General features: G+C 40.2%; 1 protein-coding gene across 2 annotated transcripts in view; it reads right to left on the bottom strand.

Moving 5' to 3' along the window:
• The window catches only part of LOC121330132 (tau-tubulin kinase 2-like), a 103,017-nt gene that overhangs the window by 18,877 nt on the left and 65,858 nt on the right, over nucleotides 1–18,282 (bottom strand). For both annotated transcript variants that reach the window (XM_041276421.1, XM_041276420.1), the window contains exons 7-11: nucleotides 16,288–16,353; nucleotides 15,435–15,527; nucleotides 13,833–13,958; nucleotides 2,382–2,539; nucleotides 830–1,031 (exon numbers count right to left, since the gene is read on the bottom strand). In XM_041276421.1, coding sequence (XP_041132355.1) covers nucleotides 830–1,031; nucleotides 2,382–2,539; nucleotides 13,833–13,958; nucleotides 15,435–15,527; nucleotides 16,288–16,353 — 645 coding nt within the window. The remainder of the gene's footprint in view (nucleotides 1–829; nucleotides 1,032–2,381; nucleotides 2,540–13,832; nucleotides 13,959–15,434; nucleotides 15,528–16,287; nucleotides 16,354–18,282) is intronic.

Below are 18,282 nucleotides of genomic sequence, written 5' to 3'. Positions count from 1 at the left end.
CTGCATTTAAAACTGCCGCTATCTTACCAGTATTGAAAAAATCTAATCTTCCCACTGATAATCTGGGCAGCTATAGGCCTATTTCAAACCTCCCTTTCCTATCTAAAGTTCTGGAACGTGTCGTAGCACAACAATTCAATAATCATCTTCTGGTAAATAAACTTTATGAACCATTACAGTCAGGCTTTCAACAGTTGCACAGCACTGAAACAGCTCTAGTCAAGGTTGTTTACGATTTGTTGTTGTCTTCTGACTTGGGGGCCCTCTCCATCTTGGTATTATTGGATCTTAGTGCTGCTTTTGACACTGTGAACCACAATATGCTTCTTGCCCAGCTGGAGAACATGCTCGGCATATCTGGTACTGAAACAGAATTTTCTGCAGCTCAACAGTGACAAGACTGAAGTGATGCTATTAGGAACCCTGCATCAACTGCGGAAATTCAGTTATCATACCGTGCACATTGTATTCCGGCTATTACAGCAGTAGTAGTAGCAGCACTGCTTGTAATTGAAGTCATCAGTACAAGCACATGTCAATTCAACTTCAACAAGTCAGTAAGTGCAGTGTTTATGCTACCTGCAGCAGTGAATGAAATAACCTTTACAAACTGTTGGAAACAAACATATTTTTCTGAAGTTCAAAAAGGAGGGCTGAATAAGGCACAAGCCAAGATGTCTGTTAACTTCACTTCGTATAAGCTTCTGATTGACCTTGTTGAAGTTATAGATGAAGTACCCTAGTGGCTTCTATTAAATCCAGCAGTGTTAACTTCCTGCTATACCCAGATCCCCCCATTCCTGTGCACCTGCAGGGCGAGTCTCCCTACCTTCCAGAAGGGGGCTCTGATGCGGTTGCAGTTGTGGTCCATTTCCTCCCACACGTCTTTCTCCTGGTTTCGGAGCCGGTGTCCTGGCGAGCCTGGCAGTCTCTCTAGACAGTTCTCCCCATCGCTCAGCTGCTCGTCCTGCAGCACCTCGTCAGTATTCTCCCTTAACAGGTCTCCAGGCATCAGGGAGGCATTTGCCATCCTGCAGTCAAACACCAGCACACACATTCACATGTAGGCTCATACATTTATACAGAGAATATTGAACAGGGTGCTGTGTCATATAATATAATATAATATAATATCCACCCCAGGAGGAGAGTTATAAATAGCTTCAAAATACATGTAGTGTGTCACCTATAGTAACTGTGCTCGTATAGTGTCTCTATGTAAGTCTGCCCTGACCCCCTACAAAAAGCCATTACTAAAGTATTGTTGAAATACATCAAGTATAGTTAATTTTTACAGTATAAACAAGAAATGCATAAAAAAATAACTACTTTTTGTATTATTCTACATAGAAACTCTACAAAATCCTGAGTGCAATGCACTGTAGCCAGGACATATTGGTCTTGTCCATTCTCTAAAGAAGTGGGCAGCAGTTATTGACCTAATTATTGACTATTTGATTACAAAGGTATGCTTGAGATGTACCTGGTTAATAGGGCAGGTATACATTAAACACATAAAAAGAACAGTCTGTCTGCTTATCACATGATCGCTTCTCCCCTAAATCATTGCTGTGACCCACAGTTTCAGAATCATTATGTTCAGGTCAAAGCCAGGATACTGGGCTAATAGAATTGAAATAGAGTACTGGGTCTGGCCTGGGTTGTTCCTGTGTGTTTGTGAAAGAGTGTGTGTGTGTATGTCAGTGTGCCTGTGCGAGTGTGTGTGTGTGTCAGTGTGTCTGTGCGAGTGTGTGTCAGTGTTTCAGTGTGTCTGTGTGAGTGTATGTGTGTCAGTGTTCTGTGCGAGTGTCTGTCAGTGTGCTTCAGTGTGTCTGTGCGAGTGTGTGTGTGTGTGTGTGTGTGTGTTAGTGTGTTTCAGAATGTCTGTGCGAATGTGTGTCTGTGTATCTGTGCAAGTGTGTGTATGTCAGTGTGTCTGTGCCACTGTGTGTGTCAGTGTGTCTGTGCGAGTATGTGTGTGTGTGTGTGTCTGTGTGTCTGTGCGAGTGTGTGTGTGTGTTTCAGTGTCTGTGCGAGTGTGTGTGTCAGTGTGTCTGTGCGAGTATGTGTGTGTGTGTCAGTGTGTCTGTGCGAGTGTGTCAGTGTGTTTCAGTGTGTCTGTGCGAGTGTGTCAGTGTGTTTCAGAGTGTCTGTGCAATTGTGTCTGTGCAAGTGTGTGTGTATGTCAGTGTGTCTGTGCAAGTGTGTGACAGTGTGTCTGTGCGAGTGTGTGTCAGTGTGAGTGTGTTTCAGTGTGTCTGCGCGAGTGTGTGTGTCAGTGTGTCTGTGCGTCAGTGTGTCTGTGCGAGTGTGTGTGTGTCAGAGTGTCTGTGCGAGCGTGCGTCAGTGTATGTCTACACAGTTCTGGATGCGGTACCTACCCCAGTGCTGCAGGGGTCTGTCTGGTGTGGAGCTGGGGGATGTTGGAGGTGGCATTGATGGTCAGTGTGCCGTCAGTCCCGGTTCTCTCCCAGTCGTAAGGGTCATTCTCCACCACACCGAAAGTCTTCATGCTGTTTTCAAACACCGACATCAGCAGCTACACAGACAGCACAGATATTACTATAATAAATACTTTGATAGTGTTAATGGAAACCGCTTCCAGGACCTGTATACATTTAGAAACATAATCAAACTAAAACATATTGTTTGGAAGGAAGAAGCTAAATATGCCAGCAGACCTGCCACTGAACAGCACGTCAGTGAGTACAGTCAATTCTCAGGAAAATGAATTTCAAGGGACCAAATAAAATTGTATTCGTATCAGGAGTCAAAGCCTAATGCATACTGTCAGTTATTACTGAAGTTACAGTAACACTGAAATCAAATTTCAAATACAGAACAATGAAAAGTACTAAAAGCGTTGTGAATGTTATTGAACATTACGTGAACATTAAAAAAGTATATGTTGCAAATTAACTGCACTTGCAATCTGTCCGCAACATCAGGCATTGAGCCAAGCAGAAACACTGACGACTTGCATCCACAGTTTGCTGTTCAAAGGCCAGTATTATTGTATCCTGTGTTTAGGGTAATGTTGAAATCTGCAGCAACATCTTTCTTTTCTGTATGGTGGTGCATTATCCACTGCTTTTAACTACGGCAACTCAAAGTGCATCATAAGATCTGGAGTCCCAAAGAACACTAAAATACAATTGAGATGCAAATCTGGATGCAAGTTAATACATTTCCCAATATCCTTTATACTCAGCTGTTCAAACTATTTTTCTTCTCTGGGGGGGCTCCAATAGAATTTGCACTAACAAGAAATGTGTGTTAAGTGAATTTGTACTGTACGTAGGGCTTCTGTTTTTACGAATTACATTTTTCTGTACTTATTTTTAGCTACTTTCGAGTTTTATAAAAAAAAAAAAAAATTTCTGGGGCTTTATTATATACTGTATGAAATTATTGTTTTCGGTTACTTTCCAAAATTTTTTCTTTCACAATATGTATAGTAACTAGACAGTACTCGCACACTTCAATTGTACCTTCTTACTTTCCTGTCTTCCACAACAAAATCCTTATGGTACGGGCACATTCTTCTGGGTTTTTTTGTAACGCATTTCTTTACATTTCGCCACAATTTGCAATTCTGTTTTAAATTCAGTGGGTTTAAAGTATTCAGAGTGAATCAATGATAGCTACAAGTCAGGAAGGAGGGACATTGCCCAACTGCACTGGGAAGGTTTTTTTTTATTGGTAGGTTATTTATTTATTTATTTTCACAGGGAAAGGGGTCAAGTCAATGTGAATTCAGTAACCATTTCTATTGCTTTTTCTGTGTTTATTGGATATACACCGATTTATTTATTTTTTGTATTGGGGGAATTTTATCAGTTTATATCGGTGTGACAGAGAGTGAATTAATCTGAGTCAACAATCTCCCTCCCGACCTGTGAGGGCAGGGTATAACAGGAACAGTATGCCCCAGACTGGATGGTCTGGCAGTTCATTCCAGGATCAGTCGGAAACCGGCCATCCAAGAAGGGGAAGGAGCCATAATACCAGAAGTCATTGCCTTAATACGGTAATCGATGTGACAGTCACGGATTGGAGGAGATGTGATTGAACTAGCTACCGAAGGGGGCGGGACTGAATCAAGGGGTATGGCAAAGCAATCTGTTCCTCTGTTATGTTTACGGAAATGACCTGGAGGAGTAAAAAGGAAACTGTGAGTGTTTTGCATTGCATCTGTCAGTCATTGTCAACTTTGTAATAGAAGACTGAAATCCGGAAGCTAGTTGCTAATCAGCCACATCAAACCCGGACTATACTGCACTACTGTTTCGCTGTTGCTGTATAATTCATCTCTACACCAAGGAGCACTCACTATTGGACTTGTGATCGTGTGCGTGCATTTAAAAGTGTGTGTCTTTATTGTTATTATTATTTCGGGATTGAACCCGGCGGTTTTACTGACTTTAAACATAGTTGTGTATAGTCAGTGTTATTACTTGAAGCAATTAATAAAGGTTCATTTTCACTGCTTGAACTGTGGTTGGGCTGTTGTTTCTAATCACTGCATCACTGCTAAACCTGTGCACTACAAACCACTTTGCCACAATGTGGTTGGGAAAACCGAAAATCAGAAGCCCTAATTATAAGTAGTAATTTATAATAATAAGCGACTGCTAAATTTGGCCAGGGCGGTGAAGAAAATTCACAGTAATAAGAACATAAGAAAGTTTACAAACGAGAGGAGGCCATTCGGTCCATCTTGCTCGTTTGGTTGTTAGTAGCTTATTGATCCCAGAATCTCATCAAGCAGCTTCTTGAAGGATCCCAGGGTGTCAGCTTCAACAACATTACTGGGGAGTTGATTCCAGACCCTCACAATTCTCTGTGTAAAAAAGTGCCTCCTATTTTCTGTTCTGAATGCCCCTTTCTCTAATCTCCATTTGTGACCCCTGGTCCTTGTTTCTTTTTTCAGGCTGAAAAAGTCCCTTGGGTCGACACTGTCAATACCTTTTAGAATTTTGAATGCTTGAATTAGGTTGCCACATAGTCTTCTTTGTTCAAGGCTGAACAGATTCAATTCTTTTAGCTTGTCTGCATATGACATGCCTTTTAAGCCCGGAATAATTCTGGTCGCTCTTCTTTGCACTCTTTCTAGAGCAGCAATATCTTTTTTATAGCGAGGTGACCAGAAATGAACACAATATTCAAGATGAGGTCTTACTAATGCATTGTACAGTTTTAACATTACTTCCCTTGATTTAAATTCAACAATTTTCACAATGTATCCGAGCATCTAGTTAGCCTTTTTTAAAGCTTCCCCACATTGTCTAGATGAAGACATTTCTGAGTCAACAAAAACTCCTAGGTCTTTTTCATAGATTCCTTCTCCAATTTCAGTATCTCCCATATGATATTTATAATGTACATTTTTATTTCCTGTTGCAGTACCTTACACTTTTCTCTATTAAATGTCATTTGCCATGTGTCTGCCCAGTTCTGAATCTTGTCTAGATCATTTTGAATGACCTTTGCTGCTGCAACAGTGTTTGCCACTCCTCCTACTTTTGTGTCGTCTGCAAATTTAACAAGTTTGCTTACCATACCAGAATCTAAATCATTAATGTAGATTAGGAATAGCAGAGGACCTAATACTGATCCCTGTGGTACACCGCTGGTTACCACACTCCATTCTGAGGTTTTTCCTCTAATCAATACTTTCTGTTTTCTACATGTTAACCACTCCCTAATCCATGTACATGTGTTTCCTTGAATCCCTACTGCGTTCAGTTTGAGAATTAATCTTTTGTGCGGGACTTTGTCAAAAGCTTTCTGGAAATCTAAATAAACCATGTCATATGCTTTGCAATTATCCATTATCGATGTTGCATCCTCAAAAGAATCAAGCAAGTTAATTAGACACGAACTCCCTTTCCTAAAACCATGTTGACTGTCTCCCAGTACCCTGTTACCATATAGGTAATTTTCCATTTTGGATCTTATTATAGTTTCCATAAGTTTGCATATAATAGAAGTCAGGCTTACTGGTCTGTAGTTACCTGGTTCAGTTTTGTTTCCCTTTTTGTGGATCGGTATTACGTTTGCAATTTTCCAGTCTGTCGGTACCACCCCTGTGTCAAGAGACTGCTGCATGATCTTGGTTAGCGGTTTGTAAATTACTTCTTTCATTTCTTTGAGTACTACTTGGAGGATCTCATCCGGCCCAGGGGATTTGTTTATTTTAAGAGCTCCTAGTCCCTTTAACACTTCTGCCTCAGTTATGCTAAAGTTATTTAAAACTGGATAGGAACTGGGTGAAATGTGGGGCATGTTGTCAGTATCTTCCTTTGTAAAAACTTGTGAAAAGTAATCATTTAATATATTTGCTATTTTTTTTTTCTTCATCTACGATTTTGCCATTTGTATCTCTTAAACATTTAACCTCCTCTTTGAATGTTCTCTTGCTGTTGTAATATTGGAAAAACATTTTGGAATTGGTTTTAGCTCCCTTAGCAATGTTCATTTCTATATCTCTCTTGGCCTTTCTAACTTCCTTTTTGACTTGCATTTGCAGTTCTGTGTACTCTTTCTGCGTACTTTCTTTTTGGTCCTTTTTAATGCTCTGTAAAGTGCCTTTTTTCGCTGAATATTTTTTTTAATTGATCTATTAAACCATTTTGGCAATTTAGTTTTACATTTAGATTTGTCTACTTTAGGGATATAATTGTTTTGCGCCTCTAGTACTACATTTTTGAAGAACAACCATCCTTCTTCTGTGGGTGTTTTCTCTATTTTACTCCAATCTACTTCTGTTAGTCTCTGTTTCATACCTTCATAGTTTGCTTTTCTAAAATTGTAAACCTTAGCTTTAGTCATTACTTTTGGGGATTTAAAAAAACACTTCAAATGAGACCATGTTGTGGTCTGAGTTTGCCAGTGGTTCTCTGACCTCTGTTTTAGTTATTCTGTCTTCGTTATTTGAAAAGACTAAATCAAGGCATGCCTCCCCTCTAGTCGGTGCCTTGACAAATTGTGTTAGGAAGCAGTCATTTGTCATTTCCACCATTTCTATTTCATCCTTCGTGCTACCCACCGGGTTTTCCCATTTTATTTGGGGGAAGTTGAAATCCCCCATTAGTATGGCTTCTCCTTTGCTACACGCATTTCTAATGTCATTGTATAAAAGATTATTTTGCTCACCGTCTGAATCTGGCGGTCTATAGCATGCTCCTATTATTATGCCCTTTGAATTTTTGTCCGTTATTCTGACCCATATTGATTCGGTTTTATTTTCTTTGTCCAGGTTTAACACCTGGGCTTCAAGACTGTTTCTTATGTATAGCGCTACCCCTCCTCCTCTTCTGTCCTGCCTGTCTTTCCTATACAGTGTATACCCACAAATATTATATTCGTCCCCATCACTCTCAGACAACCAAGTTTCTGTAACAGCTATCACATCATAGTTACCTGTTAGTGCAGTAGCTTCAAGTTCTAGAATTTTGTTTCTGATACTTCTAGCATTTAGATAAATACATTTAACGGTTGTCTTACCTGAGTTGTTGTTCTTGTTTTGATGCGGTCTCCCTTCTGTTTTTTTGTTGATTTCTCCCCCCTTCCTTTCTAGTTTAAATGCTTCTGAACCTGCTCGAGGATCTTTTCTTCAAGTAGACTGGTTCCCTTGTTATTTAAGTGCAGTCCGTCCCGTCTATACAGACAGTCCTCGTTGTAGAATGTGGTCCAATGATCAAGATAGGTGAAGCCTTCCTGTGTGCACCACGTCTTCAGCCATGCGTTTTGATTAATTATTTCCAGCTGTCCATATGGTCCCTTTGCAAGGTGCCGGTAGTATACCAGAAAATACCACAGTTTTGTTTTGGTTTTCTCTTTTAATTTCCTTCCTAGCTCTCTGAATTTGTTTTGCAGGGATTTTGGTCTGTCTCTTCCAATGTTGTTTGTACCGATGTGGACGACTACTACCGGGTCCTCTCCTGTTCGTTCCAGGAGCCTGTCCACGTTCTCAGTGATGTGCTTGACCGAGGCTCCCGGAAGGCAGCACACTGTTGTAGTAAGGGGGTCCAAACTGCGAATTGAACTTGCTGTGTTTCTCAATATGGAGTCCCCAACAATCATGACCTCCATTCTTATTGCTGTCTGGTCATCAGTGTCATTGGGGTGCTGGATGTTGTTCCTTTCGTTCTCTTGTTGTTGGTTCTGCTCATCAAAATTCTGAAGTGACTCAAATTTGTTGGTTGTTTTGATTTCTGGTGGTTGTGTTTGACGAAGTTTCTTTTTTTCCCTGCTTCTGCCTACCTGAACCCAGCTGTTCTGACCTTCTATCTCCCTGGTGGCTTTCAGTCTGTTAGGGGTGAAAGAGGTGACTTCCATGAATTGTGGGTGTGCCAGTTCCTCAAGATCCTGTTGCTGTCTCACTTCTTCCAGCTCCATTTCTAGCATTCTTACTAGTTTATGCAAGTCCTGGATCGTGCGGCACTTTACGCACACTTGGTTTAGCTCCACTGGGTTTTCTTGGATTTCCCACATCAAGCAGGTGTCACAGATTACTGGCTTGAAGACCATGTTGAGGTTTTTTTTTTTTTTTTTTTAAGTTTAGTTTCTTCTGCAGCTGTCTGCCTGCTTTCAAACTGCTTCTAAACTGCTCTGTACTTTTCCACGCCTGTACTTCTCCCATTCGCTGTCGCTGGGAAGACTGCCTCGTTTAACTGCGTTGTTCTGCTGTGCTGTTGGCTCCTCCCCTCGCCCGTGTCTCAGAACGGCGCTGAATTTGAATCAGCATCTCCGAGTTTCAGCTTGTTTGTTATCAGAAAAACACACGCGGCTGTTTGACTTTGAGCTGCTGCTGTGTTTCCCCAATGTCCTGTGTTTTCTGATTAAAGCAATTAAAGATGCAATTTCTCCTTACTGCTTCTAAACTGCTCTGTACTTTTTCACGCCTGTACTTCTCCCACTCGCTGTCGCTGGGAAGACTGCCTCGTTTAACTGAGTTTGTTTTATGGAGAACTGACTGTAATTGTGTAAGTTAACATTATTATTTCAATTCTTCAAGATAATGAAAGCCAATGGCTTTTCAACCCAGACTCAAAGGAATCCAGCTGGGCATGACACACTTGCATTGGTACAGCAGCTACACAGCACTTAATTCCTGTCTCTCCCAGTTGCTGGTCATGGGAGGCAGAATAGAACATCTGAATGCTGAACTTCACAGGCAGGCAACTCAGAAAGACTGTGGCTTTATCATTTGTTTTAAGGGGGGATAATGACACAGGCTATTACTGATCTGAGCTGTTTTTCTATTGGAAAGATAGATATTGCAGGAGATCTCAGTGTTCACCCATCTTCTTAATTGACTGAGCACCTAAATGGGAGAATTTCACTTGAGAGAAATGCAGGTACAGTAAGACAGTGAAGATGATAATTTATGGGATTTAATGGTCAATTATTACAAAATAATTTACTTTATCAACGTATGTATCCATATAATGACAACTGACAGAGTTATAAAACTGCACAAAGATCAATATTTCTTTTTTTATTTTTATGAAACAACCAATTTCCAGGTCTGTTCTGTTCTGTTCTGTTCCTGTGTGATACTATTTGTATTTTATAATACTATTACCATAAACAAATTATTTATGGATAACCCTTATGCCAGTCAGAGACAAAGAGAGAAAACAATTCTAGAATCATGTGTGCGTTTCAGGCAACCCAATTTTAATTGGGTTAATCTCTCAAAGCCAAGGTTTACAATTTTAGAAAAGCAAACTATGAAGGTATGAAACAGAGACTAACAGAAGTATTTTGGAGTAAAATAGAGAAAACACCCACAGAAATAGAATGGTTGGTCTTCAAAAATGTAGCACTAGAGGCGCAAAACAATTACATCCCTAAAGTAGACAAATCTAAATGTAAAACTAAATGGCCAAAATGGTTTAATAGATCAATTAAAAAAAAAATATTCAGCAAAAAAGGCACTTTACAAAGCATTGAAAAAGGACCAAAAAGAAAGTACATGGAACTGCAAACGCAAGTCAAAAAGGAAGTTAGAAAGGCCAAGAGAGAAATAGAAATGAACATTGCTAAGGGAGCTAAAACCAATTCCAAAATGTTTTTCCAATATTACAACAGCAAGAGAACATTCAAAGAGGAGGTTAAATGTTTAAGAGATACAAATGGCAAAATCGTAGATGAAGAAAAAAATAGCAAATATATTAAATGATTACTTTTCACAAGTTTTTACAAAGGAAGATACTGACAACATGCCCCACATGTCATCCAGTTCCTATCCAGTTTTAAATAATTTTAGCATAACCGAGGCAGAAGTGTTAAAGGGACTAGGAGCTCTTAAAATAAACAAATCCCCTGGGCCGGATGAGATCCTCCCAATAGTACTCAAAGAAATGAAAGAAGTAATTTACAAACCGCTAACCAAGATCATGCAGCAGTCTCTTGACACAGGGGTGGTACCGACAGACTGGAAAATTGCAAACGTAATACCGATCCACAAAAAGGGAAACAAAACTGAAACAGGTAACTACAGACCAGTAAGCCTGACTTCTATTATATGCAAACTTATGGAAACTATAATAAGATCCAAAATGGAAAATTACCTATATGGTAACAGGGTCTTGGGAGACAGTCAACATGGTTTTAGGAAAGGGAGATCGTGTCTAACTAACTTGCTTGATTTTTTTGAGGATGCAACATCGATAATGGATAATTGCAAAGCATATGACATGGTTTATTTAGATTTCCAAAAAGCTTTTGACAAAGTCCCGCACAAAAGATAAATTCTCAAACTGAACGCAGTTGGGATTCAAGGAAACACATGTACATGGATTAGGGAGTGGTTAGAAAACAGAAAGTACTGATTAGAGGAAAAACCTCAGAATGGAGTGTGGTAACCAGCGGTGTACCACAGGGATCAGTATTAGGTCCTCTGCTATTCCTAATCTACATTAATGATTTAGATTCTGGTATAGTAAGCAAACTTGTTAAATTTGCAGACGACACAAAAGTAGGAGGAGTGGCAAACACTGTTGCAGCAGCAAAGGTCATTCAAAATGATCTAGACAAGATTCAGAACTGGGCAGACACATGGCAAATGACATTTAATAGAGAAAAGTGTAAGGTACTGCACGCAGGAAATAAAAATGTACATTATAAATATCATATGGGAGATAAAATTGGAGAAGGAATCTATGAAAAAGACCTAGGAGTTTTTGTTGACTCAGAAATGTCTTCATCTAGGCAATGTGGAGAAGCTATAAAAAAGGCTAACAAGATGCTCGGATACATTGTGAAAAGTGTTGAATTTAAATCAAGGGAAGTAATGTTAAAACTGTACAATGCATTAGTAAGACCTCATCTTGAATATTGTGTTCATTTCTGGTCACCTCGCTATAAAAAAGATATTGCTGCTCTAGAAAAAGTGCAAAGAAGAGCGACCAGAATTATTCCGGGCTAAAAGGCATGTTGTATGCAGACAGGCTAAAAGAACTGAATCTGTTCAGTCTTGAACAAAGAAGACTACGCGGCAACCTAATTCAAGCATTCAAAATTCTAAAAGGTATTGACAGTGTCGACCCAAGGGACTTTTTCAGCCTGAAAAAAGAAACAAGGACCAGGGGTCACAAATGGAGATTAGACAAAGGGGCATTCAGAACAGAAAATAGGAGACACTTTTTTACACAGAGAATTGTGAGGGTCTGGAATCAACTCCCCAGTAATGTTGTTGAAGCTAACACCCTGGGATCCTTCAAGAAGCTGCTTGATGAGATTCTGGTATCAATAAGCTACTAAAAACCAAATGAGCAAGATAGGCCGAATGGCTTCCTCTCGTTTGTAAATTTTCTTATGTTCTTATATTTTAAATTGTTTGTACAGTATGTACAGTTAATCAAATACAGTGGTTGGTATACAGGTAGTGGACAAAAAAGTTGAAACACCAATGTAAAGTCACTTAATTTAATAGGGTGTTGGGCCAGTATGGCTTGTATGTGGCGTGGCATAGAGGCTACCAGCCTCTGGAATTCTGCAGGAGGGATGCAGCACCATTCTTTCACAAGAAAGTCAATCAACTCACGCCTGGTTGATGGAGGTGGAAAACGCTGTCTCAGGCATTGTTCTAGAATATCCCATAAATGCGTGATTGGGTTCAGATCTGGTGACTGAGAAGGCCATACATATGGAAAACATCAGTGTCAAACCATTGGGCGACCACACATGCTCTGTGGATGGGGGCATTGTCATCCTGGAAGACCGGCAAGAAAAAAATGCTGCAACATGGGGTGAAGATGATCACTCAGTACTATTAAGTAGTGATTAGCTTTGACCTTGCCTTCTAAGGGAATGAGTGCACCCAAACTATGCCAGGAAAATGCGCCCCACAACGTCCCGGAACAACCAGAACCCTTCACAGCTGGAACCAAGTACTCAGGGCTGTGGAGTTCTTTAGGTTGGCACGACACATGCACTGTCCATTTGTCGAGAACATGGTGAAGGATGATTCATCTGACCATATCACATTTCTCCACTACTTGGTAGTTCATTTTCTGTGTGCTTTGCAACACTGGACTGGACTTCGCAAACTTGCATTGCCAGGTGTGATTAGTGGTTTGTGCACTGCAACCCGACTATGGTATCCCCCGCTCTGTGGAGTTCTTGGCGGAGCGTTTTTGATGAAACTGGCTGCTCGTGTCACAGGTTGAAATTTGCAGTCAATCGATCAGCAGTTGCTCGCCCGTTTTGCCTTGCACTTCGAATTAATGCACAGATATCATGATCCTGGAATATGCGCTTCCGCCCACGGTTATCCTTTGCTGATGATGTCTTTCCCTCGGAGTTCCATGGCCAAATCACCTTACAAACAGTTGCTCGTGAAACATCAGCAAGCTGAGCTGTGTTGGTTACTGAAGGTCCTGCCAAACGTGTCCCAACAACCACCCCCCTTTCAAAGTCACTGAGGTCTCCGCTTGCTGCCATGCTAGCCACAATTATAGGCAACCAGACCTGTCTAGCATTTTTATACATGACCCTAAGCATGCTGGGATGTTATTTGCTTAACGCATGAGCCACACCTCTGTGGAAGCCCTTGTTTTCAATACTTGGTGTCCCTCATTTACCCGGGTGTTTCAATTTTTTTGTCTACTACCTGTGGGTTATGTGTAGTGCTGTTTTTTTCATGGTAAATTGTTCAATATTTCATTTTCAATGTCCACCTTTTAAAGACATTGCATTTTCACCATTAGTGGATTATCAAACAAAATAAAAACATAAAAAAATATAAAAATAACAAAATACCCATGAAATGTCCCCTTCTTGTACTGGACAGAGCAATCTTTAGCAGAATATCTTTGACGCAGCTGGTGTCTTTTTTTGTTGAAGACATTTTAAAGAAATCTTGCATCTCTATGCAGTGTGTTCAATCATTTACCGGAAGCAAACTAAACTGGCTGCTAGGTTCCAAAATGCAGTGTAACAGGTAACAGGTGCATCAATAAGGCAGACATTTGCTGTAATTATTTTTAAGTGATAAAGATATGTATATTTACACTATTCTTTCAGAAATTGGACTTTTCACAGGGAACTACATATTACACAGCAATGTGTACATTTACAGGAAAATGTATAATCTGTGATAACCATGAAATACAGCCTAAATCATGTGTTTCCATCCCTGTTTTGAGAATGGACACACATACTCTATAGCCATTTGGAAAATTTCAGCTCCAGAATCCTCCAAAAATGAATACAATATAGTCACGGCTGCTTTCAATATAGTTTATACTGCAGTCCTGTCAATAGCAGAGACAAAGAGCAAGCAGCTTCTCTGTGTGCAAAAGATCATTGCACTTTACCATGTAGTTGGGCTTTGTGAAGTAGTCCAAGCTGAGGACGTGATCGAGGAAGACAGTGAACTCAGGAGGAAGGTGCTTCAGCATGAGCCGGTGGTCGTAGGTGTCCTTCAGCTTCCCCACTTGCTCCTGGGTGAGGGGGAGGGGGTGGGGGAAGGGGGGTGGAAACAGAGAGTTATCAAACAGCTCTCAGGTTGATCCTTTTGGGTCAGCTCCACCAACCCCAAACACCTTTGATTTCAACCCTTAGTTGGGACCAGCTACTACAATTAGTCTCGCGCCTCTCCCCGATGGACTGTTTTTATAGGACACAAATTAAGGGAGCAGGTATCCATGCCAATAATTAATCATGAGTATTTGCCATTCAAGAATCATTTGGTGGCCTACAAATAGTTACTTAATGCTTTTGGTCAAGATATAGTAGACTGTGATTCATTGATGCACAATGAATTGTTACACCCTGTGGCAGGCTGGTGAGTGTATAGAGGCCCAGAGACTGCAGTTCAAAAAAATAACTATTTTATTATAAATAAACACAAAATAAACGTGCACAAGGGCAAAATAAAGGGATTTAAACACAAATAAAGCAATATAAAAACAAAACTTGCAAAATTAAGGTTTCCAGGCTGGGCAATGCCTTCACTAGATTCACAAATACAAAAACCCACAAACACCAACCTGCTTCCTCAGCTCCCTCTTTCCAAATGAGAAGCAGAGGCCTCCTTTTATGTCAGGTGGCTGGGCGCTGATTGATCGTTAATTAACCTAATCAACTAATCAACCCCAGCCACCTGAACATAATAAACCCACAGGTAGGGGAAATTAACCCCATCCCTGCCAATTTAAAAAGGGCAGAGCTTTGCTCTGCCACATACCCCTATACAATCTGGTTAAATTTTACACAAATTGAAAAGTGTTATATTTAAGTTTAGCCTTCATTTAATAGGAATAATCTATCACCTAATATTTATTAATTTATTTTTTAAATTTAGTGCATCCAGTTTTTTTTCCCCCCGTTTTGGAATGCCCAATCGCTTTTCCCCTCACCGAAGCAACTCCTCACATGGCTCAGGAGACCCGAAGGTTCAGTGGGCGTCCTCCGATCCCACGACCAAGCCAGCTTCCTTTTTCAACCAGGAACTTGAGAGCGGATGTCAGCGAACTATCGACCTCTGGAGGACAAAAGCCAGCCCTGCAGGTGTCTGCTCTGAGCTCACTGGGAGCCTGGCTGGCAGAGACTGTTTCCCCTCATCGCTCCACAGCGAACCCTGCTGGCCAGGTGTCCAGTGAGCTCTTTGCACAGTCAAGCGTATTTTAATATTTTAACCTTGTGCTGATCAGGTAACACAAGTCTAATGAAAACTATTTTTAAAACTCAGAGCACTAGGCATCACAGGGATGGAAAGTACTATTGCATAGCACTTGCACCCATTCCAGGTTATACTATTAGTTTGATTAGCCATAGTGTATAAGTAACAAGTTCAGGTGAGTATTATAAAAGGCACAGCAAATCTATGAATGGACTCCCATACAATGGGAGTCTTATTTCCATCAATATAACTGCATTGCAACAGTTAATCTCAGGTACCATGGAACAGAATTTACCTTATCCTTTATTTTCCTCCAAGGCAGCTGTCCAACCATGAATTCCACCAGCATGTAGAACAGGGACCAGAGATCATCGTGCCGACCCATCTCCTGCACAAACACAGAGCGGCACTGAGCACAGGCACACAGATCTTCACTGAGACACAGAGCGGCACTGAGTGCAGGCACACAGGAAGCCTAACAGCATCCTTTGCAGTTTTTATAAAAAAAATTATGAACATAAAAAAAGAGCCAACCTGACACGACAGAGCCTCAATATCAGTTCAATAGCATGTTGTTTTTTTATTTTTTTTAAATGTGTGTGTGAGCTGTTGGATGTTTGTTTATAAAAAAAATGTGTGAGGCTTATAAACATCTGAAAGCCTTGTTTAACTGATTTGAAAATTTGTCAACAGCTTCAGAATTACAACTTTTACATGCACAAGGAATTAATCAATTTAGCAACTGGTTCTTTTGAATATGAACACAAATGTATAGAGTCTACATGCCAAACTCAAATAGCTTGGTGGAATTGATGCTTCAAAACCTGTGTACACGTGATTCAGATTAAAACCCAAATTCGATTACAGCTCAAACTGGTTATGTATACGACATATAGAGGATTTTAGAATCAATTCCTCAAATCGGTAGCTATAATCCAATTCAATTTTGCATATAAAACAGGGTAGATGATAGGGGAACAAAACAGACAAAACACCTAAAAAATCCCACCACTGATTTACACAGTACTACTAGCCTTGTCATTTATAAGCACACATTGAGGTTAGGCCAACACCTTGCTAGTTTGATCATGTCTTACTGCCTACGCTCTGTCATTGTGTAAATGTTTGATTTGTGAACCCCTTCTTACCTTGTTTTTGTGCGCATTGACGGATGCATACCGTACCGTGCCTCTGAATCCAGCCACAGGCCGAGGCTGTGAAGAAAAACAACAAGGAGACATTAGCTTGGTTGAATGTACATGAACAAATAAAAATAAGTCTTACTTAGTGTCATGCTATTTTAGTAGTACCTTTTGGGCAATTTGGTAGTTCTTTTAGGGAGAGAAATTGTTCTTCCAAATGCAAACTAGCCAATTAATATTAAAATACAGGAGGGCATACTTAAATGTTTCTGTCTGAGTTCTAGTTTCGCCTTGAGGATTAATGATATTGTGCAGCTTTCTTAAACTGGGTTTCCACCAAGCTTTCAGGTTGTTTTGAAGCACGGCAGGTGCAGCCTGCCTCATTTGGCCACCAAAAAAATGTCATAAAAAAAGCACAGGGGAAAAAAACAAAAACCCAGACATCGCACATTTAGCGTTATCGCGGAGGTAAATTATATATAATATATATATATATATATATATATGTAACACAGCAGGGAGGGGGTTAATATCCTCCCTGCATAAAATATGGAGATGTATGCACATTTTAGTTAATTATTTGATTGTTTAATTATCACCTGCACCTGGGGTTCATTGCAAATTAGGACCGGGTACAGGGTATAAATAGTCAGGAGCCAGCCTACTCGAGGCTCTGAACAGAATGGAGCACAAGGTGCGCTTTGTTCCCGAGCAGTCAGAAAGTAAGTTTTGTGTTGCAGGTAAACGGTGTAGCCACCCTGAGAGCTAGTCAGGAACCTGCAACGTATGTTTATTCGTGCTCGTAAGAGCTATGTGTTTGTTTTTATTTTATTTTGTTTTTGTTTTTGTTATTAAAAATAGCGCACTCGCGCTTTAAATCTTTCATTTTGTGTCTGGGTCTGTATTTTAAAGGGCTAAATGAGCCGAGCCCGCAGGGCTCGTTTACATTATATATATATATATATATATATATATATATATATTTATTCCGTATCCATACGTAGTCTACAAACAGAGCTACACTCCAGCACTTTATATTAATAACTAAAAAAAATATCCAGTCAAAATGTTTGGTAGAGTATGTTTTCAAAATACTGGTAGTATAGTAGGCCAACTTATTCTCCCCCATTTCCCACAACATAATAATACAGTAATAATAAAAATATATACCTGAATCTGAATTCTGCAGGGACAGAACAAGGTTCTCGCCAGTAGAATGTGGTTACATTTTGTTGCTGGGGAGCCAGTATACCAGTAGCCAATAAGAATTCAACAAATTCCTCAGTAGATGCTAATCCACTTGGATATTTTTGTAACTTTTGTTTTGTAAGTCCTGCATAAAGCTGATATTAAGCCCCATATTTGTATTTTTGAACAAATTTAAGGAACAACAGTTTTTTTTTCATGTTGTCATTCTTGTGAAACGGTTCTTGCCCCATCAATTAGGTTTAAGACATTTTTACTTCAACTCTATACACAGACGCTCAGGCCCACTGATATAATATATATAGGAGATAAACTTGACTATTTTTGTTCTCAGTCAGTACCGATGATAGATGCTACTTAAGGCTAGTGTAACTTGAATTGGATCCCGCTGCTCCGCTCCCTCCACTGGCTCCCTATCGCTGCTCGCATCCAATTTAAAACTCCTGTACTCACCTATTGCTGTACTGACCTTTCTGCTCCCTCCTACCCTGGTATTTTTTCTCCCTACCCCCTACACTCCTTCACCACCAGTAGATTAGCTGTACCCCCCCTCTGCTCCCCCGCTTCCACAGCCTGCTCCTTTCTCCACCCTTGCCCCTTCAGTGGTGGAGCAACCTATCCATGGATACCAGAGCTGCTCAGACGCCTCCTCGAGACACACCTGTTTAGACAGCATCTGTAAACCTCACCACTGCATTGAGCTGCATTTAGTAAAAATCTATTTTGGGTGTTAGATTGTGTTTATATCTTGAAAGTTTAAACTTTAAGATGAATTATGTTTAAATGTTTTTGGGC

Source organism: Polyodon spathula, chromosome 17, assembly GCF_017654505.1.
Source record: "Polyodon spathula isolate WHYD16114869_AA chromosome 17, ASM1765450v1, whole genome shotgun sequence".
Taxonomy (NCBI): domain Eukaryota; kingdom Metazoa; phylum Chordata; class Actinopteri; order Acipenseriformes; family Polyodontidae; genus Polyodon; species Polyodon spathula.
This window is presented reverse-complemented; position numbering and strand designations above follow the sequence as displayed.